At 40.9% G+C, this 23,729-nt stretch overlaps 2 protein-coding genes across 2 annotated transcripts in view; both read left to right on the top strand.

Annotated features, from left to right (window-relative positions):
• Positions 1-1,227, top strand: part of NUP205 (nucleoporin 205) — an 88,303-nt gene extending 87,076 nt beyond the window's left edge. Inside the window, exon 43 of the mRNA XM_058724179.1 lies at positions 6-1,227. Coding sequence (XP_058580162.1) covers positions 6-158 — 153 coding nt within the window. The 3' untranslated portion in view covers positions 159-1,227. The remainder of the gene's footprint in view (positions 1-5) is intronic.
• Positions 1,228-7,795: 6,568 nt separating this feature from the next.
• STMP1 (short transmembrane mitochondrial protein 1) lies at positions 7,796-22,651 on the top strand. The gene is made up of 3 exons (XM_058724178.1): positions 7,796-7,928; positions 20,809-20,862; positions 21,711-22,651. Exons 1-3 carry the CDS (start codon positions 7,914-7,916, stop codon positions 21,783-21,785), a joined length of 144 nt encoding a protein of 47 aa, XP_058580161.1. The 5' UTR covers positions 7,796-7,913; the 3' UTR covers positions 21,786-22,651.
• The last annotated feature ends 1,078 nt before the right edge of the window (positions 22,652-23,729 follow it).

Raw genomic sequence — 23,729 nt, 5'->3', positions numbered from 1 at the left:
TCTAGCTTCAGGCTGACGCCGTCAACGCTTTTGGAGAATCACTACAAAAGAAACTTCTGGACATTGAAGGATTATACTCGAAAGTTCGATCTCGCTATAGTTTCATACAAGCTCTTGTCAGACGTATCCGAGGCCTGCTGAGGATATCAAGGAACTAAGAGCCCGTGCTTATACTCTTCTAGGGAAGAGAAGAATTGGGGAAAACTGTCCCCTTTTTATGGACTAGTTTGTTTCTAAATTATGACCAAAAAATATTTTGCTATTTCTTTCTTTATATATGGACATCTTTTCTGTAAATTTCTTTGCCTGGTTCCAACCTCACTAGTAAAAAATAAATACTTTTTAAAAAAAGACACAAAACATATGGCTAGTCGTTTTTGAAATTTTACCTAGAAAATGATCAACGTTATTGGGAATCCCCTTTCCACAGTGGTAGTTTTCCCCTAGGGGTATAATTCTGAATGTTCTCTTAAAGGCATAGTCTGGAAATTGCAGTTTTTTATCTCTTTGTTATCTGCATTGCATTTCTGTGATAATCAAGGTCACTCCATGGGGTAGAGTGGACCACAAACTATAGTTACGCTGTTTGATAGAATAGTGTACTCACTACTGTGAAGATATTATAGAAATGTCCCAAGAAAGGAAGTTATCTCTTTGCTAAAATTATTTTTTTTCCTGCATGTTAGTGGCAGTATAATAATTTGGATTTGTCCAAATTATTTGATTGTGAAATTTCTCAAACTAATCACCTACTGATAATTTCTCATATAATTAATGTGATGCCTACGATTAGGGCAAAAGAATTTAGACCATCATCACTCTACTTCTTGCCCAGTTGTGCTTATGTTCAAGTGACTACATCGTCTCAAAGTCCATTTTTCCCTTTCTAGCCATAAATTAGTTCAGCCTAAAATAAAGGAGAGAAAGGGAAAAGTGTCTTGACTCATGAGTAGCAGAAAATTAATACTTAGTTCTATAGTGTTTCTTTTTTAAAAATACAAATTTTTTTTTATAATTTCTGTGGCTTTTTAGCATATTAAAATTTTTTAAATGTTTATTATGTTTTTCTCCTTAACTATTTGAAAGTATATTGTAGACATAGTGACACTTTATCCGTAATATTTCAGCAGCTAATAACAAGGATATTTCCTTCCAAATCATAATACCATTATCGCACTTAAGACATTTGCTAATAAAATACAATAAAATTTTCAAATATTAAGGCAATATTCAAATTTCAATTGCCCCCAAAATGTACTTCTAGAACTTTAATTTTTTTTATCCAGAATTAAATCAAGAATCACACATTACATTTAGTTATCTCTTTAGTTTCCTTGATTCTGAAATGTTTCCCCTCCTTTTTTGGGGGAGATGGTGATTAATGTGACACTTGTTAGCTGTTTTGAAAAGGGTCCCAAAGTTACTTTTGTTTTTGTTTTTAAATTAAGTTTAGGTTAAACATTTTTGGCAAGAATACTACAATTCTGTGGGTGACACTATGCCTTCATGTATCAGGAGGTTCCTATCAGTTTGTCCCATTATTTTAAGTTTGCGCACTTAATTAAGGTAGTGTTTGACACACCGGCATTGTAAAGGTTATCTTTCTTCCCTTGTAATGAATAATCTGTGGGTTGATACTTTGAGACTGAATTTATGTTTCCAAAAACTATCAGCCGTTGCTTTTTAAAAAATGCTTATTTTTAACGTTTATTTATTTTTGAGAGACAGGGCACGAGTTGGGGAGGGGCAGAGAGAGAGGGAGACACAGAATCCAAAGCAGGCTCCAGGCTCTGAGCTGTCAGCACAGAGCCCCATGTGGGGCTCGAACTCACAAACTGCAGATCATGATCGGAGCCAAAGTCAGACGCTTAACCGACTGAGCCACCCAGGTGCCCTTAAAAATGCTTATTTTTGAGAGAGAGGAGGGGAGGGGCAGAGAGAGACAGGGACAGAGGATCCAAAGCAGGTTCTGTGCTAACAGCAGAGAGCCCTATGAGGGGCTTGAACTCACAAACTGTGAGATCATGACCTAAGCCGAAGTTGGACACTTAAGCCAACTGAGCCGCCCAGGTGCCCCTCTGCCACTGCTTTTATCATTAACTCAGGTTTAAAAAAATTGTGTATGGTTTTGATCATACAAATAATATCAATATTATAAACATGCAGACACCCACTCTATCCTCATGTTACATACTTCATCAAATCTTAAAATTAACCCTATTTGCTCAAGAATTTATTTTTATTTTTTTTATTAAAGATTTTTTAATATTGATTTTTGAGAAAGAAAGTATGAGCAGGGAAGGGGCAGAAAGAGAGGGAGACACAGAATCTGAAGCAGGCTCCAGGCTCTGAGCGGTCAGCACAGAGCCCAATGTGGGGCTTGAATTCACAGACCACGAGATCATGACCTGAGCTGAAGTCAGATGCTTAAATGACTGAGCCACCCAGGCACGCCAAGAATGTTTTTTTGTTTTTTTTTTCTTTTAAAGAAATATACTATGGTAGATACAGTTGGGGCTCCTGTGAACTTCCTGTTTCCAATTCCCCTACATCCCTTCCAGAGGTAACCATTGTCATGAAGTTATTGTTGAATTTGCCATTCATGGTTTTATGCTTATACTACATATGTGTGTATCCATAGACATTAACAAGTATTGTTTTACAGGGTTACTTTTTTTTAAATTCTTATTTTAATTCCTGTTAACAGAATGTTGTATTAGTTTCAGGTGTACAACATAGTGATTCAGGAATTCATACATCACCCGATGCTCATCACAAGTGCAGTCCTTAATCCCCATCACTTATTTAACCCATCCCTTGTTTTATAGGTTGTTAATCTTGATATGTGGGTTGTCCTACTAATGGATCAATTTGTAGTTTGCTTTTTTTTGGTTCAGCATTGTGTTTTTAATAATTGCTCATACTCATTTATTATAAATCTTGAATGGTAGTTACCGATTTTACAGATACCCAAATTTATGCCGTCTGTTGTTGGTGGACTGGTATACATTTAAATTCCCGCTATTATTTGTGTTTGTATTTGCTATTACGAGCTGTGCTGCAGTGATTATCATACATGTCTCCTTGGATGAGACATGTGCTATGTAAGAAGGCCTCTCTGGATCACATAATTACGAGTGGAAATCTTGAGACAGAGGTTAAGAGTTCTAAATTTCACTAGACGTTGCTGTATTTTTCTTAGTGGTTGCTCCAATTTACTCCTACCCATGGGGTGAGAGTTCCTGTTTTTTCATACCATTAAGCACAGTTCCAATTGTCATACTTTTGTTTTTTTCTAACTACTTATTTTTTTACAGCAGTTTTAAGTTTCCAATAAAACAGAGAAAGAATCAGAGACTTCCCATATACCCGCTGCCCCCACACATGCACAGCCTCCCCCACCCTATCAGCCTCACTCACCAGAATATGCATTTTGACCAGGGATGATCCTACACTGATGCATCGTAATCACTCAGAGCCCATGGTTTTTACCTTCCAGTTCACTCTGGGTGTGTATCCATCACTGTAACGTACAGAGGAAAATCTTGATCTGCACTGCCTGTTCATTTCTCCATTCCCTCCTACCCACCACCCTCATAACCTTTGTAACCAATTATTTTTTTAAAATTTTTTAATGTTTATTTTTGAGGTGGGGAGGGGCAGAGAGAGAGAGAGGGAGACACAGAATCTGAAACGGTCTCCAGACTCCGGGGCTTGAACTTACAATCCGCAAGATCATGACCTGAGCCAAAGTCAGACACTTAACCGATTGAGCCACCCAGGCGCCCCGACCAGTTATCTTTTTATTGTTCCCATAGGTTTGTCTTTTTTCAGAATTTAATATACTTGGAATCACAGAGTATGTAGGCTTTTCAGAATAGCTTCTTTCACTTAGTACCATGCATTTAAGCTTCCTCCAAATCTTTTCATGGTTTAATAACTTTTTATTTTTTAAGCACTGAATTGTATTACATTGTCTGGATGTACCATAGTTTTTTAATCCACTCACTTCCTGAAGGGCATCTTGGTTGTTTTCCAAGTTTTGGCAATTATGAATAAATCTCGCTTTTATAAACATCCTTGTATGGGTTATGGTGTGGACAGAGGTTTTCCACTCCTTTGAGCAAATACCAAGGAGCACGATTGCTGGGTCATATGATAAAGATACTGCTGAGCTGTCTTCCAAAATGGTGGTACCATTTTGCATTCCCCCCGGCAATATTTGACACTTCTTGTTCTGAATCCTCACCGGGGCTTGTCAGTGTTCTGGATTTTGGCTATTCTAATTGGTACCTCTTGTTTAATTTACATTTCCTTGATGACATACAATGTGGAGCATCTTTTCATGTTTATTTGCCATCTGTATATCTTCTTTGGTGAGGTGTCTGTTAAGGCCTTTGGCCCATTTTTAAAGTCAGATTGTTTTCCCATTGTTGAATTTTAAGGGTTCTTTGGATATTTTGGATACATGTTCTTCTTCAGACTTGTCTTCTGCAAGTATTTTCTCCCAGTCTGTGGCTCTTCTTCTAACTCTTTTAGTATTCTTTGGGAGAGCAGAAGTTTTAATTTTAATGACATCGAGCTTATCAATCATTTATTTCATGCACCATGCCTTTAGAGTATCTAAAAAGATATCGTTATACTCAAGGTCATCTAGATTTTTTTCCCGTGTTTCGTCTAGAAGTTTTATAGTTCTGCGTTTTATGTTTAGGTCTGTGGTCCATTCCGAGTTAATTTTTGTGAAAGATATAAGGTCTGTGTCTAGATTTATTACTATAATAACATTAATATAATATATAATATATGTTTATATATAATATTACTATATTATTATTGCATGTGGATTATTATTATTATTATTTGCATGTTGAGGAGTCTAACTTTACACTGTGGTATTGCCTTTGCTCTTTTATCAAAGACCACTTGACTATATTTATGGGGGTCTGTTTCTAGGCTATTTTATTCCATTGGTCTGTCTGTTCTTTTGCCAACCACATTGTCTTAATTACTGTAGTCTTCCAGTAAGCTGAGTAGTGTTTGTCCTCCAACTTTGTTCTCCTTCAATACTGTGTTAGTTACTCTGGGTTTTTTGCCTCTCCAGATAAACTTTAGTCAGTTTGTTGATATCCATGAAATATCTTGCTGGGATTTTGATTAGAATTACCTTTAATCTATAAGTTGAAGTTCGGAAACACTAATTTCTTGACAATGTTATTGAATCTTTTGTGAACATGGCGTGTATCCGTTTATTTATTTATTTGACTTTTTTATCAAAATGTTGTGGGTTTCCTCATAGGGATCTATATTGTACATATTTTGATCAGTGTCTAAGTGTTTCATTTTGGGTGGTATTAGTGTAAGTATTGTGTTTTTAATTTCAAATTCCACCTATTCATTGTTGGTATATAGGAAAGCAATTGGTTTTTGTGTATTAACTTTGTATCCTGCAACCTTGCTAAAATCACTTGGTTCCGTGAGTTTTCTTGTTGATTCTTTTAGGTTTTCGACCTAGGTGATCATGTATTGAAAAATTTTTGCCAATCCTGTGGGTGTAAAATGGCATCCCCACTTGCAAACTTTGTGTATTGTTTACCTTTTTTTTTTTCTCTGTTTATAAGATTTATTTTTTGGGGGGTTGTGGATTTCTTTTTATGTGTAGGTGGTAAATATAAATTTAGAGGGCTTTAGTGTATTCAGTTTTGGGTTTGCAGATATTTTCTCCCAATCTATTTGGTTATCCTTTGAATTTTTTTTATGGTGTAGAAGCTTACATTTTAATGTAATCTATCTTTTCCTTGAGGATGTGTGTGCATGTACTCTTTATGTTTTATTTTAAATTTGGCCAAAACTATTATAAAACTTGAGGGTCATAAATCTACTTTTCAGTATTGTCTTTTGACAGTTTAAAAATGTTGCCTCCTCTGGGGCACCAGGGTGGTTCAGTCGGTTGAGCATCCAACTTTGGCTCAGGTCATGATCTCACGGTTCCTGAGTTCAAGACCTGCATCTGGCTCCCACTTCAGATGCTCTGTCCACCTCTCTCTCTCTCTCTGCCCCTCCCCCACTTGTGGTTTCTCTCTCAAACATAAAAATAAAACCTTAAAAAAAATGCTGCCTCCTCATTAGGTCATTAATCCCTCCGGCACTGATTGTTGAGAATGGCATGATCTCTGTTTCCAATCTCTTGCTACAGTGAATATTTTTGAGCATACACAATTTAACCCAGTTGCTGAGACAAAGGGTTTGCTCACTTAAACTTAAGATAGTTTTGACCAAATTACCCTCCAATGAAGTTTTAACAGTTTGTATCCCCATCAGTACTGAATCACTATGCCTGTTTCCCTACTCTTTCCAATGAAATGTGTTACCAAGCTTTTTGATTTTTGCCAATCTGGAGAAAAATGATACCTCATTATGGTAGTAATTTACATTTTTCTTAGTGTGAATGCCACTGAGTATCTTTCCATATGTTTGAGCTATTTGTATTTCCTTTTCTGTGAGCTGTTCATATCCTTTGAACACATTTTATTGGGTTGTTGGTCTCACTGATTTGTAAGAACTCTTCATACAAAGGAAATTAGTCCTTTCTCACTTGTTTTATCTTTTTTTTTTTTTCCATACAGGAATTTTTAATTTTTAGATGGTTGATTTTATCAGTCTTGTGTTATGGCTTCTGAATTTTGTTTCATGAACCTTCCAATTTGGAAATTATAAAACAATTTCTCCTTTTTTTCCTCTAGCAATTTTACTGTTTCTATTTTTGTTTTGTTTTGCTTTGTTTTGTTTTTGATCTGTAACTTTATGGAGAAAAGCAGAAATGGAGAGAAAATGCTTCTTAATTCCCGATCGTTTTCCTCTTCCTCATCATTGTCCACTGTATCTCTATCATACACTCCATAGGGTTAAAACTAGTATGTTTTGTTATAGTTTGGAACAAGAGTTCTGCTTAATAGACAAGGGTGAGTTCTGAAGGTTGCGAGCAAAGAGAAAAGGTGGTCATCCTTTGTAAGCACGTGTTAAGGGAGGTTGTTGAGGGGTTCAAAGACCAGGAGCGAGAGGTGGCTCATAATACGATAGGGCAAGCTCTGTGTGGAGACAGGATGGGGAGAGGTCTCCTAGAGCTCACTGGCCTCACCAGTTTACATGACAAGCATTTATTGATCCCTCATGTCTCACTTGATTCCCACAATTCAGCAAGGGAGCTGGCATTAGACCCATTTACAGAGAAGGAAGGCTAACTTCAAAGAGGTTAAGTAACCGGGAAGCGAAGGCAGTCATGAATTGGACACAGTTGTGTCAGGCTCCAAAGGCCTCCAACTTAAGCACCTAACCTCTCTCATAGGTGCTCGTTGCAGTTTCCATAGCATACATGCGGCACTTTTGCAAAGTACAGCGCTCCTCCCCTCCATGGTTTCTGCATGAGGACCGGGTATATCGTGTTGCAAAAGCTCGGATTCTGCTTTGCACCTAGGGATGGCCTCCTGCCCTCCTTGCAGTTCAGGGAGTCCTAAGCCTAAGTGCATCAGAATCGTCGGGGTGCTGGTAGTAATATAGATCCCGGGGCCCGACCCACGTTTCCAGAAGCGGGATTTGGGGGACTGGCGTCCCGGCATATGAACAACCAAAACTATCCAGCCAGGCCTGGGACTTGGGACTTGCTCCTCCTCAGCCTTCTCACCAGCCGGCCGGTTCAGGCGGTAATGCCGGGGCGCTCCGCCAGGGGGCGCCGGGGCGCCGCGAGCGACGCGCGGGTGGGGCGGGGCGCGGCGGGGCGGGGAGAGGCGAGGCGGGAGGCGCGGGAGGGGCCGGGCGTGACCCGGAAGCCCACGGCGGGTTCCGCCCTCCGCCTCAGAGGCAGGCTCGGACGGGCCCACCCAGCGGCAGCCGCCCTTCGCTCCTTCCTCGCGGACACCATGCTCCAGTTTCTGGTGAGTGGAGCTGCCCCTCAGGGGCCCGGGGTGGCTTCGGGGCCCTCGAGGGCTCCAGGGCCGGGCTGCGGGGCTGTAGGGGTGTGCGCGTGGGTCCGCGTCCCCGCAGCGCCCGCTCGTCGCCTGTCGGGGTGGGCTGCAGGGTTTTGTTTCTGCCGGGCGCCCATCCCTTTGCTGTACTCGTTCTGCAGTCATTCAAGTCACGCCAGAACTTGGAGGCGTCAGCAGGCATTTTCAGAGCCACTTCTGGGCCGTCCCGGCGGATTGTGTAATCGTGGTGTTAAAGCTTCTGGGGTCCTTAAGGACTTCGCGGCCTCCCCTCTTCTGCCCCCTGCCCCCCCGCACCCCAATCCCTGCCGGAGAGCCCTGCTGGTTGGGTTTTTGAGAACGGAAGAGGGCGGGGAGGGCCAGGAATAAACTCTAAATTAGTAAGCCACCCCACGAGGCGCAGAAACACAAGGTCGGAGTTAGAGGCTTGGGGGCTGGGGGGGAGGGGACCTCGTCAGGCCTTTTAGAGCTTCCAGACTTGGAGGATGGCTGGTTGCTGGCGTCAGTCAGACCCCGGTGTGCAAGCAACTCTTCCAAAGTGCTCGTTTTTGGGGGGAAAATGAGTGTTACTATGAGCAAATAAATTCTACCTCCTGGCTCTTTATTTCGGTTGAAAACTGGTTTTCTGGCGACGCTGAGTGTATTTCAAAGATTGCCCGGTGAAGGTTTCAGAACGTCTCGCCAAACATTTCCAAGTGAAAGTCTCTCTTCCAAGTTTTTGAGTCTTCCACACTTGATGCTTTCAACCTCTGGTTCTGACAAGAAGCAGGTGTTCCATTGTCTTCCTGGTGGACACGTTCGGTGCGCTGGGGAGAAGATGCTTTCCCACATGCTATGTTCTTTATTACAGGGAATAAAAAAGTGCCTTGTTTGGGTTTTCTTTCTTTCTTTCTTTCTTTCTTTCTTTCTTTCTTTCTTTCTTTCTTTCTTTCTTTCTTTCTTTCTTTCTTTCTTTCTTTCTTTCTTTCTTTCCTTCCTTCCTTCCTTCCTTCCTTCCTTTCTTTCTTAGATGGTAATTGATTTTTAAAATCTCTAGGTGGGAAGAGGTATCCTTGATATAAACTGCCCAACTAGGACAGGACTGTACCCTTTGCCTCTGGAAGTTTCTCCAGTGTCCTAACTAGGTGTTAGTTTAGGGGGCAATAGAAATAATTACTGTCATTTAGTTGTAGGAAACACAAAGGTTAAAAACAGTATCAGTGGCGCCTGGGTGGCCCAGTCGGGTAAGCATCCAATTTCTGTTCATGTCATGATCTCACGGTTCACAAGTTCGAGCCCCGAATCGGGCTCTGGGTGCTGACAGCTCAGAGCCTGGAGCCTGCTTCAGATTCTGTGTCTCCCTCTCTCTCTGCCCCTCCCCTGATCGTGCTCTGTCTCTCTTTCAAAAATAAATAAACATTTAAAAAAATTTAAAAAAAACAAAAAACAGTATCAGCCCCAAAGTGTAAGATGATAGCATTGAGACTTCTACAGCTGTAGCTTATTGATTCCATTATACTTCATAAGTGCTTTTGCAGAGTGAATTTATTTGGTTTTGGAATAAACTTTTGCTGTGTATAAATATGCATGTATCTGATTTGAGGATTCAGAATTCTCAGCATTCAAGGAGAGATGCTGCATCCGTCCGTTACATTCCTAGCTCGGAAGTAACTGGAACGCGGATGCTCTCTTGCCCCCTTGTTCTCCCATCTCCTCATCGCATCTTTTGAAAGACGTGGATAGTATTACTTTTCACCTTGATTTTACCTCTGTCGAATGATTCACTAAGTCTCTGAACTTGGGCAAGTCTTTCTCTTGCTTTTAGCCATTTTATTTATAAAATGGGTTGAGGGGTGCCTGGGTGGCTCAGTCAGTCGAGTGTCGGTCTCTTAATGTCAGCTCAGGTTTTGATCTCAGGGTTATGTGTTCAAGCCCCGCGTTGGGCTCCATACTGGATGTGAAGCCTACTTAAAACGACAACAACAACAACAACAGCGGGTTGAAGCAGGTGATCCCTAAGTTGTCCTCGAGCTTTTAACCTGTGACCAGCCATCTTGTCCTGGTGCTTAAGCAGTCAGACGCCTGGGCTCGAACCCTACCTAGCTCCATCGTTTTTAAGCTATGGGAACTTGGGTATGTTATTTAAATTGTCTGTGCTTCAGTTTCCCCATATGAAAATGGGAACCTACCTCATGGCTTTGTTGTGAGGATTAAAAATGAGTTAACACATGAAGGTGTGTTAACCGACACTTAATAAGGACTCAGATTTATTCAGTTTCTCGCTGGAACCGGTCCTAAAAATGGGGACTCGTTTACCCTCAGAAAGGTAGGTGATGGGAAGAGTTTTGGAAGTAATGAAATGGATACAAAGTTAAACCTGTGCATGGTCATTGCACATTCTGGAACCCTCCAAGACGTTTCCTACAGTTGTCACTTCCTGGAACACCAGTTGAAAACCACTGCACCCGATTGTGTTGCTTTTATATTCCTTTCGTTGTCCATTCCTCCGTGGATTAAAACACTCGCCGATCATCCCAGTCTCAAAAACTTGTTCCTGTGGTCCTGCTGCCTCTTTTCCCTTTAACGCAGTAGCTTCCTTGATCGCAGTAGGTTCAGCCACAGTTGTTGTAAGGAAACTTCTGAGGCTTTTGGGGGAGGCCTGATGTGATGGGCACCGCCGGGAGTCCTGCGTGCCCTGCCTGCGGTGCTCTTCCTGGGGTCATGGATTGCCCTTGTTACCTTCGAAGTGGCAGCGCTTGGTGCTCTTAATCACCTCCTCCTCAATCCCCCATCTCTTGGCTTTTGGATCCTTCCTTGTCCGACATTCTTTAACACTAGAACACATGTGGCTTTATTTTTGGGGAAGAGCCTGCACAGAGTGAAGGCGACTGACTCTGGTGCTGGCCCCTCCCAGGGCTGAGGGGAACAGTATCTTGGGGCAGCAGCTGGGAAATGGTCCTATCTAATCTCGCCTGCTGGCACTGGCTGCTTTTCCCGTCTTTTGGTTTCTAGGTGTTTCTCAAGGCTCAGTCCCTGACTCTGCTCTTCTCTTCACACCCACCTTCAGGGAGTGTGTTCCTTGTCATACATCACCTTTCCTCTTTGCTGCTTCCCGGACTACCTTGCGTCCCTTTCTCTGAGTTCCAGTTCACTGTCATCAACTGTCTGCTCAGCATCTCTTGCCCTACCCTCTATCTCAGGTCCAACACATCTGGACCCGTTGCCTCTTCCATCCCCCACCCTGCAACCCATGCCCCACAGCTGACTTCTTTCTCTTCTCCAGCCCTTTCTCAAATTTGAAATGCTGACATAATCTTTGATTTGTTTCTCTCCTTCATTCTCCATATCCTTATCAGCTATGCCTAGCACATAAATGTCCCTGTGTAGCCTTGGGTGAGTTCCTTAACTGCTCTGTGCCTCAGTTTCCCCAGCATAAACTGGGCAGTAATAGTACCTGCTTTATAAGCCTGTGAGGAGCATGAGCTAATTCATGAAAAGAGAATGCTACCTTGCACACAATAAGCACTCAGTAAACATTAGCTGTTGTTTTAGGCCATTGGGTCTTCATTACTCACCTTACGAAAAGTTCCATCTTTATGTTTCCCAGTGACAAGTTCGTAGAGTAGGTCTTTTTTACTCTGCCTTTGCACTAGGTACACCAGCCTAGTTGGGGTAGGAATGTGGGTTTTGAGTTGGAGGAGTGATTGTAGGTTATGTGGTTTAACATGCTGACACTTGGTCTCCACTACTAACGGGGTGTCTGGTGTATGTTTTGTCACCTCCCGTTAAAATAGGCTCACTATGGAGCACCTGAGTGGCTCAGTTGGTTAAGCGTTCTGTCTCCCCTTCTCTCTGCCCCTTACCTGCTTGTGCTCTATCTCAAAATAAATAAACTTAAAAAATTAATGAATAGAATAGGCTCACTACTTCCTCAGAGGATCTGTCATTTTTGGTCACCATCTTACACTATTCTTGGCGTTAAAGAGCAGTTCTAACTCACATGACAACACTTCACATATCAGAACAGCATTACCTTGGTACCTTTCTCTATCCCCTGACCCCCATCAGTCTTGTCTTTAGACTAAACATCTCTGATTCTTCCAACCATTCTGTATTTCAGGTTCATGCTGGTTAGCCTTCCCTGAATCTAGTTTGGGGTTGGTTGGTTGGTTTGTTTTGAAACATGGCCCCTCCATCCAGTCTGATCAGCCTTAGAAAAGTAAGGCTGCCTTCTCTACTTCTACGTTTCCTTTGATGCCCTTGGTGTTCTGTCCACCCTTGCAGCTGCCTGAGTAATCCTCCAGTCTTGTCTTCTCCACGTGCTCAGAAACTGTCAATGGTCTTAATGTCCCTCCAGATCAAAGAGTAACCACTTGCACTTGATTTTCAAGATTTGCTAATCTGACCCCATTTTCCCTTCCTATTGCCCTTCAACGTATCTCCTTTGCTTTTGATTGAATAGACTATCTTACTGATCTGGACCAACCTGTGGACCTTCCTGCTATCAGACCTTGCCATACGCTTTTCCCTTTGTCCTCTTTTTTGCCTCCCCCTTCCCCAACTACTCTTAATGGCTCAATTCCCATCTTTTTCCATGAGCTTTCTTTATTACCTTAAGCTCCTGAAATGTTGACACTGTTAGGATCCATCTCCCCATTAATTTACATCTTTGTATGCCTTTCGTCAGTGTTTTATTATCTTCTCAATAATAGTCTTGTACCTTGTTTTTTATATGTATATTTCCAGGTACTTTTTAGTTGTTCTGAGTGGCATCCTTTTTAAAATTACATTTCCAAATTCATTGCTGATGTATAGAAATGCTAATTTGGGTGTATTGATTTTTTTAAATGTTTGTTTATTTACTGAGAGAGAGAGAGAGAGAGAGAGAATATCCCAAACAGGCTCCACGCTGTCAGCGCAGAGCTTGACGTAGGGCTCGATCCTGTGAACTGTGAGATCATGACCTGAGCCGAGATCAGGAGTCTGACGCCTTACCAACTAAGCCACCCAGGTGCCCCTGGTGTATTGATTTTTGTATCTAGCAGTCTTCCTTATCTTTTAACTCCCATAGTTTGTACATTCACTTGGAAGTGAATCAGTGAATGCCATACTGTGAAGGCAGTCTTATCTCCATTGAAGGCAACAAGGACAATTTTGTGCTCTTTTCCAATTTTTTTCCGTAAATCAAGTTAGGACTTCCAGTAGTAGTAAGAGAGGATATCCTAGTTTTTTTTTTTTCTGCTTTTAGTGAAAATGCTTCTGAGGTTTTAGTATGATGTGTTTCTGATATTTCCTTACAGATTAACGAAATTCTCTTCTATTTCTGGTTTAAGAGTTTTTATTATGATTGTCTATTGAATTTTGTCATGCTGTGTACCCATATGGTGATCAAGTGATTTTTCTCCTTTGATGTGTTCATACAAATGACATTAGATTTCTAATAGGAAGCACTTAAACTATGTGGCCCATTCAGACCATCATTTGGTGATGCATTCTGTTTTGTTCACTGCACCTTCATGTGTTTTAGTCTTGTCTTTCTAGAGTAGACCATAAATTCCAGGGGAAGCAGCAGCCTACCTTATATTTAGATTTCCCAAGCACATGGCACTTAGGCAATACTATTTTATTTCATTTATTTAATTAGATATTCCTCTTTTGCCTGATGACTTCTCTCAGATATTCATAAGATACTTGAATATTTGAATCAGCTTCTTTGAGAACAGGCAGGCTGGTTCTACCTGATAGACCTCTTTCCAGAATGTTACAGCTAACTTTTTCATGAATGTCCCAATTTAATTTACTGGCTCAATTGAAGAATTAACAGCCGCTCCCCCCCCCCCCCCGTGACCCCCCGCCCCTTCTTTCTCTAAGGAAAATTATTGAGTATAAAATCTAGCTTACATCTTAAAAATGCACTTCTCTGTGGTTGCAGTAGAGAAGCCATAGGTTATATCCTCAGCAGAGTTTTGTTTTAATGGATAGAATGTGGGTTTTATTATTACTTGAAGCAGCTGTGAAACACAGTTGATAATTTCTCCACAACAAGTCTAAATGTTTAAAGGCTAAGGTACAAAAAGGTGGATCTTTTCTTGCCTCCTTGAAATGGAGCAGTCTTCAGACAGGTTCTCTAGGTGTGTAGATTAAACTGAGAAATTGGGGCACCTGGGTGGCTCAGTCGGTTGGACGTCTGGCTTCGGCTCAGGTCATGATCTGGTTCGTGAATTCGAGCCCCGCATAGCGCTCTGTACTGACAGCTCAGAGCCTGGAGCCCGCTTTGGATCCTCTGTCCCCCCCCCCTTTCTCTGCTCCTTCACTGCTCACGTGTACTTTCTCTCTCAAAAATAAGTAAAAAAACATTAAAAAATATGTAAAAAGTAATTTAAACTGAGAAAATTATCAGCATATCTTTTATTAATGCTAGATAATGTATACTTTTGGTTTTATTGTCAATGTGTAGCTTTTCTCATCTGAGACCATAAAATATTTTTGGGTATCTTTTTGAATGCTAGTTGTAGCTATATTTGCTAAATAAAATGAGATTATTTCTATTATTATTTATTTTTAATGAGATTACTTTTAGGTTTCTGAAACCCTTGTCAGCAAATATGAGATGGTTCAGATTCTGTGTCATAACTTGGGTTTGAAAATGTGATTTGATGAGTCCTCTTTCAGACTTGTTGGGTAGTGTTCAGTCTGGGTTACTGCCAGGTGTCATCCTCAGGTCAAAACTGTAGCTTTATGTGCTGACAGACGTAACTTTCTGATTGGGGAAGGGGTTGAGCAGCAAATGATGAGTCAGATTGCTTTGGAGTTTGCTTACTTGTTTTTAAGACTTCTTGCTTCTTGGTGTTGATGCACCCTTGTGACTAACCTGCTTATGTGTCCTTACATAAAAAAAGTTGATTTGCTGTGGTGTTCATATACAGAGCCACCAGGTGATGGCAGTGGTCCTCATTTTTTTTCACTGTAACGTTTCCATTCTTTTTAAGCATTTGTCCAGTCCGGAAACCTTGAAGTTGTCTTTGATTTCCTGTTTTATCCCATGTGGCTGATATTTTACCACATCTTATTGACGTTTAATATATTTTTTAAAATATTTATTTATTTTTGGGAGAGCGCAAGCCGGGGAGGGGCAGAGAGAGGGGGACAGAGGATCCAAAGTGGGCTCTGCCCTGACAGGCTGACAGGCTGACGAGCCTGATGTGGGGCTCGAACTCACGAACCGGGAGATCATGACCTGAGCCCAGGTCAGACACTCATTCGACTGAGCCACCTAGGCACCCCGAATTCAGTGGTTTGTTTTGTTTTGTTTTGGTTTTTGTTTTTTTTTTTTGTTTTTTGTTTTTTTGTATGTTCATAGAGTTATGCGGCCATCGCGGCTATCTAATTTTGTATCTAGTATTTCGTTGTCCCAAAAAGAAACTGCATACTCATTAGCATTCATTTCTCATTCTTCTCTTCCACAGCCCTGGACAACCACTAGTTTATTTTGTGTTTTTATGGATTTGCCTATTCTGGACAGTTCCTTTAAGTGGAGTCATATAATAGGTGGTCTTTTCCGACTGCCTTTCACTCAGTATAATGATATCAAGGTTCATCCATGTTGCAGTGTGAATCAGTCCTTCATTCCTTTTTGTGGCTGAATAATATTATGTTGTATGGATATACCACATTTTGTTAATCCTTTCACCCGTTTATAGCACTTCGGTTGTTTGTAACTTGGCTATTATGAGTAATCCTGCTGTGAACGTTTGTCTGCTGGTTTTTGTGTAGATGTATGTTTCATTTCTCTTGCATATGTACCCTAAAGTAGAATTGCTGCATCAGACAGTAACTCTGTGCTCAACTTCTTGAGGAATTGCTAAACTGGTTTCCAAAGTGGCTGTACTCTCAGCAGTCGATGAACGTTCCACATTCTCCACATCCTTTTCAAAACCTGTTCATCTTTTGTGTTAAAGTCCTCTAGTGGGCACAATGTGGCACCTCATTGTGGTTTTGATTTGCATTTCCTTGACGACTAGTGACACTGAGCATCTTTTCATGTGCTCATTGCTCATGTGTATCTATCTGATTTGGAGAAGTGACTGTCAAATCCTCTGCTGATTTTTAAGTTGGGTTGTCTTTTTACGATTTAGTCACCAGGATTCTTATATTCTAGATGTAAGTCCCTTATTGATAAGTGATTTGCAAATATTTTATTCCATTCTATTGGGTTGTCTTTTCATTTTCGTGATGGTATTCTTTGAAACACAAACATTTTCAATTTTGATAAAGTCCAATTTATCTTTTTTTTTTTGGTCACTTTTGCTTTTGGTGTCATATCTAAGAAACCATCACCTGATGCAGTTCTTGAAGATGTGTTCCTGTGTGCTCTTACAAGAGTTTTATGGTTCTAGCGTTCACATTTAGATCTTGACCCTTCTCAGGTAGTTTTTGTTTATGATGTAAGGTAAGGGTCCATATCCACTCTTTGGTTCTAGCATTGTTTATTGAATGTATGAGCACCCGTGTTAAAAATCCCTTGGTGCCTGGGTGGCTCGGTGATCCATTGTTGGTTTTGGCTCAGGTCATGATCTTGTGGCTTTGTGAGGTCAAGCCCCATGTCAGGCTCTGCGCTGCAGCATGAAACCTGCTTGGGAGTCTGTCTCCCTTTCTCTGCCCGTCCCCAACTCGCGCTATCTCTGTCTCTCTCAAAGTAAACTTAAAAAAAAAATAAAATTAAAAATATGTTTTAAAAAATCACTTGACCATAAATGTAAAAGGTTTTCCTGGACTGTCCATTCTGTTTTGTTGCTTACCGTTGATTTTTATTTTATTATTGTTATTTTAAGTTTTCATTCACTTTTTAATTCCAGTATAGTTAACATAGAGTGTTATATTACTTTCAAGTGTACAATATAGTGATTCAGCAATTCTGTACAATACTCAGTGCTCATCAAGATAAGTGCACTCTGAGTCTTCACCTATTTCCCCCATTTCCCCCACCCACCTCCTCCCTGGTAACCATCTTTTTGTTCTCTATAGTTAAGAACCTGTTTGGGGGATCATCATTGATTTTTAAGAAAAACAATTCAGTCACATTTGCTTCTGTCCTCTCTGCTGCCACACGAATCTGGGCCTTCCATGACCTGCACTTACTCATTATTCAGCCTTTTTTGTGTAGAGCTGCTGGTTGAATACTTCTGAAAGCAGTGGTTTCATCACGTTGCTGCTGGTAGAGGGTAGCCATTGGTGTTCCACCAAGATCGCATGCGAACTAAACTCCTTTGCCTGTTTCTTGAGGTTCCCTCAGCCAGCCCTACCCAAGTCTCCATACTTAACTTCTATTTCTAAATTCAAATCATTTTCTAATCAATCCTGTTTCTCTTAGGTATCACATCTTCATATTTTATGCCTTGATTCTCCATATTCAGTTCCCTTCCCAGTTTAAAAGATAACACTTTCTCAGCATAATTAGAGAATGTAATAACAAGTTGAGGTACCTTGATCTCTTTCAGATACAGTTTCTTAGAAGAATCACTTCTCTGTCATTCATTTGGCCACTTAATGCATGACCCAGTTCTGGTTTGTCCTGTCTCTGTTACAGTCAAGGTCCTGTACTGGGTGTTGCCTTCAGTTGTTTTGTAACTGTTTTGTTTATATGTAGCTTTTCTTCCTATACATTGTACAAACTCTTTGAGAGTGTAGAGACATTTTATAATCCTTTCACAGGGCTGAATATGAATGTACATTCAGTATGTAAGGGTCTTTGATCTTTTAATCAAAACTTTGGGGACCAGATGTATTGGGAGTTGTTTTTAAGATTTTAGAAAGGTTTAAGCTGCATATACCTTGTTACTTAACAGCCCAGTAGCACTCTGGGATAGCCTCTGTTATGACATACATTAAAATATTTCCTGTTACACCTATTCTCCAGTGGGGTGTAGGGCAGGATCCTATGTTTAAAGATTGCTTTTTCTGTAGCAAAAAGTGAGTTTCCACACTGAATGTGATAGAGAGACTGTAAATAGTCTCATATCAGTTCAGGTCAGGTGTGATTTTGCTTCCAAATGAGTTACAGTGAAACAGTTTGAGTAGAGTTTGAGTTTCAGAATTGTGGGTAAGGGATTGTGGAGGGACGTGGGTTCTAAGTGTAAGGTGTAATTATAGAGCAGGGACGTGCTGTCTCCTGTAATGTGTGGGGACCCAGGCTGGTCTGGACTTCCCTCCTTGATTCTTCGCTGCAGCCTTTTCCTCCCACCCATTTGTCCTTTGACCAATTCGCTCATGTCACTCCTCTGTCCCCAGATCCCTGGTGTTTTGCCATTTTTTTGTCCCCAGTGTGCTTGTGGGAAGAAGCTACATATTCCTAAAGTCTCAAGATGATTGCAGAAAGGATGTAATAGTAATTCATTTAGTGTCAAGCTTGGGAAGCCGTCACTTTTCTTTTCCCTGCACTACCTTCTCTTCTCTGCAGTGAACACAATGGGGGACCAGTGATGTGGAGGGGGCACCGTGGGGGTGGCATACAGCCATCTGGATGGACTCCTGGCAAGGCAGCCAGGTCTTGGCCTGGATGAAGTTAAGCAATCTTGGCCTGCAGAGAGGTTTCAGATTCATTCAAGACCTTCTGTAATCTGGCTCCAATCTAACTTTGTCAGATTAATGAGTCACCATTGCTCAGATTGAGATTTTATGTTTTTATATTTCTTATTAATTTTTTTTCTGTGTAAACTTGCCTATTGAGCATCCCATGAAGAACATATAATTGCTTTTCTGGCTTCATGCATTCCCCTCAACATTTCTCTTTTCTTTAAAAAAAATTTTTTTTTTTAATCCTTATTTATTTTTGAGAGAGAAAGAGAGAGACAGAGACAGAGAGAGAGCATGAGCAGGGGAGGGGCAGAGAGAGAGGAAGACACAGAATCTGAAGCAGGCTTCCGGCTCTGAGCTGTCAGCACAGAGCCCAACGCGGGGCTTGAACTCATGGACTACGAGATCATGACCTGAGCCGAAGTTGGATGCTTAACCGACTGAGCCACACACAGGCGCCCCTCAAACATTTCTCTTATTATGTGACATTTCTCTTATGTATGTAATTTTACAACATCCCAGTGATAGACTGGGCAGTATTCTGAAACTGGAATTGGACATGACTTGTCTAGAAGCCCATAGTTTTTGTTTTGTGTTGTGTTTTAAAATGACTGCTATTTTTTCACGTGCCTAATGGCTGGTGACCTTGCCAAAAGGAAGCCACATTAGATATGCCATATTTATTTTGAGACACACAGGGTAAGAACCAGGAATCCTCAAATGTTGGAGCTGGAAGGAACATTGCTAGTATGTTTTATAGATCAGGAAACAAATCAGCTAAAGATACACAGCTAGATAGTGATAGAATCAGAACTCTATTTTTCTTGAAAATTTGCAACTTTATGTTTCCTCTGCTTGGTTGCTTGGTGTTAGAGCTAAAATTTTCATTTGATTTTTTTTCTCATCTTCTAAGTAAATTTAATACTCTTTCTGGATTTGGAAAACCTCTGTCTATCTGGTTTCAACGCACAGAAGTGAAAAAAAAATCATTTTGCTTCTTGGTACCACCTTGGTAAAACTATGTTTTCACAAGACGTGTCTAATTAATCAGATGATTAGAAAATTGGTCTATGATTAGAGATTGGATAGCCTCATTTATGCTTAATTTAACTAACAACAAACCAATTTAAAGTGTGCTTTTGGTGTTTAAAGCTCAGTAAGGCTGTATTCTGTTTCCCCATATATATCTCTAACTTGAAGACAAGGTTAGATCACACCATTTAGAACTGGTGGTGATAAGTGCCACACTTTTTCTGTTAACCTCTGCTGTGTATTGAGTAGGAGCAACACTGATTATAGAAAATGGTGGGAAAAAAAGAAAAACCAGATGCCAGTTTGAATTTATGAAATTAGAAATTAGGTGTCCCGTTGGAGGGGCTTAATTGTTGGAGGAAAAAAACCCAGGGAATTACAGATCATCATTAGAACTCAGAGTTTAAGGAGCTTTGGTTCTTTTGTTGTCAATGGAGTGCTTTAAGTTTTCATGAAATGGTTTTGTTGTTGTTGTTGTTGAAGAAACCAGTCACCCAATGGGTTACACATTTATAGTTCTCTAAAAATCATGCCTGTCTCTTCTCACTGAGAAAGAGCTGGGGAGGGGATGTGTGCTCCCCATAGGTGGGAAGTGCTCTGCCCATTAGGTCCCATCCAGGCAGAGTGCTCTCGGTTGGATGTTGGAGTTTCCTATGCTGTTCTCTCATGATATATCTTTGTTTGTGAGTGTAAATCTAATTTAGGTTGTTCTGTGTTTCTTTGTTGTGAATGACCCTGAAAAAGTCCCTTCACTAACTATCCTGGGCCTCACGTTCCACTTGAAATAAGAGATTGAACTGTGCAAATCTCTTCATTTTCTAAGATCCTACCATTTAGCTGAGTACTTTTTTTAATCAGATATTTTTCGTTTAAAGTAACAAGAAGTAACCAAAGAAGAAAGAAAGGCAAAAAACAAATTGCTTTCAACAACAAAGTCATCACTTTGGCTTGGGTTTCTAGAACTGACAGTCAAGTGTTTATGGAGGTTGTGAGGGGACAGGGAGAACCTAGGGTAGATTTGCTCAGTGCTACCATTTATTCTCACTTCTGTATGCTCCTTAACGTTTTGGGAGAGTATTTCTATGTTATTTTACAGAAGGAAACAGTCTCACACTACCTAGCCCTAGGCAGGACACAGGGGTCGTTAACTGTCCTGAGCTCCTTAGACTGTTGTCTTTATAGTTTGGTTTGGTCTCAGGTGGCACAGAACTTCGTATCCAGTGTAACTCTTCCTGTTCTACTCTTTCAGCTTGGATTTACTTTTGGCAACGTGGTTGGAATGTATCTGGCCCAGAACTATGACGTAAGTGACCATATCTGTGTCCTCCCGTAATTTGTAGTGACTTGTCTTTGTTGAAGTCAGGCATGCCTTCCAGCGTAAATGAAGTCCGTAGGTCTCGGGAAAATGTCCTGAGTTTTGTAGGATTTTCTGCTGTTTGAAAAATACACCTCACAAAAGCATCTGTCCTCTGTATCACCACAAGAGGGCAAAATCTCATCAATTTAGATGGTCTTATGATCCTGAGCTGTGCTGGTTGGCCCAGAATAATTAACTACTGACTTAGAGTCTTCTTATATAGTTCTGTGGACAATTATGTGATAAGTGGAAATTTAAGAGTAATTGGATCATCTTTTCAGTTATATCAGACTCATTTTATAGAAGGGGAAGTGGAAAAGCAGGTGACAAAACTGCCCATACATGGGGCCTCTGGAAAGGTTGTTTTAAAAAGAGGGAAAGGAAGAGGTGGGAAGAGGGAAGGAAGGGAAATATGTTAACTTTTGATTTGTCTGTGGTGAAGCTATTAGTGTGACAAAAGAAATTCTTTGTCAACCTTCACTTGAGTTACATGGTTTTCTAGGCAGGAACTTTATTAATTTATATCGCCTTTATTGTTCGTATGCACAACTTCTATTCGGCAGTGGATTGAGGTGGTCAGTGAGTATATAAAAGTAGAAGTCAGAATTTAGCTTCTGAGGAGGGAACATACTTCAGTTTACAGCTTCGAGATCCTTCTTATGCAGCCATGAGGCCAAGTTGCTTTCAGAGGAAAATAAAGACTTAACAACAGCCCTTTGTTGTAGGCGGAAGAGAAGTAAAAGAGTATCAATTAGGTAGCTGCAAAATTATAATCATCTTTTTTCTCTTTAAAGATACCAAATCTGGCTAAAAAACTTGAAGAAATTAAAAAGGACTTGGATGCCAAGAAGAAACCCCCTAGTTCATGAGGCGGACCCAGCACTGCTTTCTGGATATACCGATTCTGCTCTTCTTGAGGCCTCCTTATCATCTGAACCAAAAAGCTTTTGTTTTAAATTTCAGCCTCAGCAGTCTTCCTCTCTGCTAGATCCTATGCTGCCTGAGAGCAACAGTTGAGGCTTCGCATTCAAAACTACCCTTTTCCAACATCCTCCCCCCTTCCCTTCCTCCTTCCAGCCACTTGGGACGGCCTGAGACTGGAATTATGGTGCTTGATTAGTAAACGTGACCTCTCCTTTATTCTTTGGGGTTTCTAGTGTTTTCTAAAGAAAAATTGATGAGTTTTGTATGGCTGATCGGATTTCACAGTCTAACAATTATAATAGGTGTTTAAACATTTGTTACTAAATTATGTTGTTTCACGGTAATTAAAATTAAAGTCCAGAAGCCACTTACTCCTGAATTATCCACTTACTGTATACTGTTATCAGCTAGCTCCATAGCTGCTAATTTAATCATTAATCGATTTGCTACATTGACTGAGAAACTATATCCTGAGAACCCTGTCAGGAACTAGGGAGTTTAAAAATATGTAAAATAATGGCCTTTATCCTCTGTGAAATTCAGTCAAGTATGCATGTTTTTCCATAATGATGTCTTTGATTCGACACTTTTCTCTCAAAAGAATCCTCCTATTTTAAGGGATTATAGGTGCATTTGATGTTACATGATGGATAAATGATAAGTTGTCTGTAAAGGAAATATTATGCCTTTTCACATTAAAAAAATGTATTTACATTATAACTTTATAGTAATTCTCATAAGAAAACTTCGAGGGTTTTTGTTTTTGTTTTTGTTTTTCTCCCTGCAATAAAAAATCACCATTGTATGTTGACCCATTGATAGAGACATCGCTCTGCTCCTCATTCAGCAGGGAGAAGCTACTGAAGATGAGACCTCCACCCAAATGCTAAATATTTCCATTATTGATGGGGGTGGGGGGTGAGCATAGAGGCCGCTTTTCGGCTACAGGCAGTGGAAACCTGAACAAGGCAGAAGGGCCCACAGTGAGCACGCAAACGGGCTCATTAAGCCATAGGCCCTAGCTGACCGATGGGCTACGTACAGCTAGGCGCAGTTCTAAGGATCACCAAAAAAGGGAGAATTCCATCAGTCCTCATACTCCCTTACTCCGCCCTACTGTGACTATAGCCCCTCACCATCGCCTTGTGGTGGACAGTCTCTCTTTTGCTGTCCTGCCTGCTGCTCCCTTGCTCTTTAAAAAAAAGAAAAGAGGGGCGCCTGGGTGGTGCAGTCGGTTAAGCGTCCGACTTCAGCCAGGTCACGATCTCACGGTCCGTGAGTTCGAGCCCCGCGTCAGGCTCTGGGCTGATGGCTCGGAGCCTGGAGCCTGTTTCCGATTCTGTGTCTCCCTCTCTCTCTGCCCCTCCCCCGTTCATGCTCTGTCTCTCTGTCCCAAAAATAAATAAAAAAAAAAAAAAAAAGAAAAGAAAAGAGGGTGCCTGGGTGGCTCAGTCGGTTAAGCGGCCGACTTCGGCTCAGGTCATGATCTCACGGTCCATGAGTTCGAGCCCCGCGTCGGGCTCTGTGCTGACTGTTCAGAGCCTGGAGCCTGTTTCAGATTCTGTGTCTCCCTCTCTCTCTGACCTTCCCCCATTCATGCTCTGTCTCTCTCTGTCTCAAAAATAAATAAACGTTAAAAAAAAAATAAAAGAAAAGAAAGAAATCACCATTGTAATTTGTCAAATGTATAATTAGTCCATTTTTTTTTGGTTAAGAAAATGTTTGAATACTTCACTTTTCCCATGGGTCAAGATACAAATGTGATTCAGAATAAAGAGTTTATCCCACTCCTATCCATCAGCAACTAGTTCCTCTTCCTGGAGGCAGGCTCTGTCAAGTTTCCTGTATATTTGAGGAAGATTCTTTGCCTAAACAAATACATGTGTGTG

Source organism: Neofelis nebulosa, chromosome 4, assembly GCF_028018385.1.
Source record: "Neofelis nebulosa isolate mNeoNeb1 chromosome 4, mNeoNeb1.pri, whole genome shotgun sequence".
NCBI lineage: Eukaryota > Metazoa > Chordata > Mammalia > Carnivora > Felidae > Neofelis > Neofelis nebulosa.
This window is presented reverse-complemented; position numbering and strand designations above follow the sequence as displayed.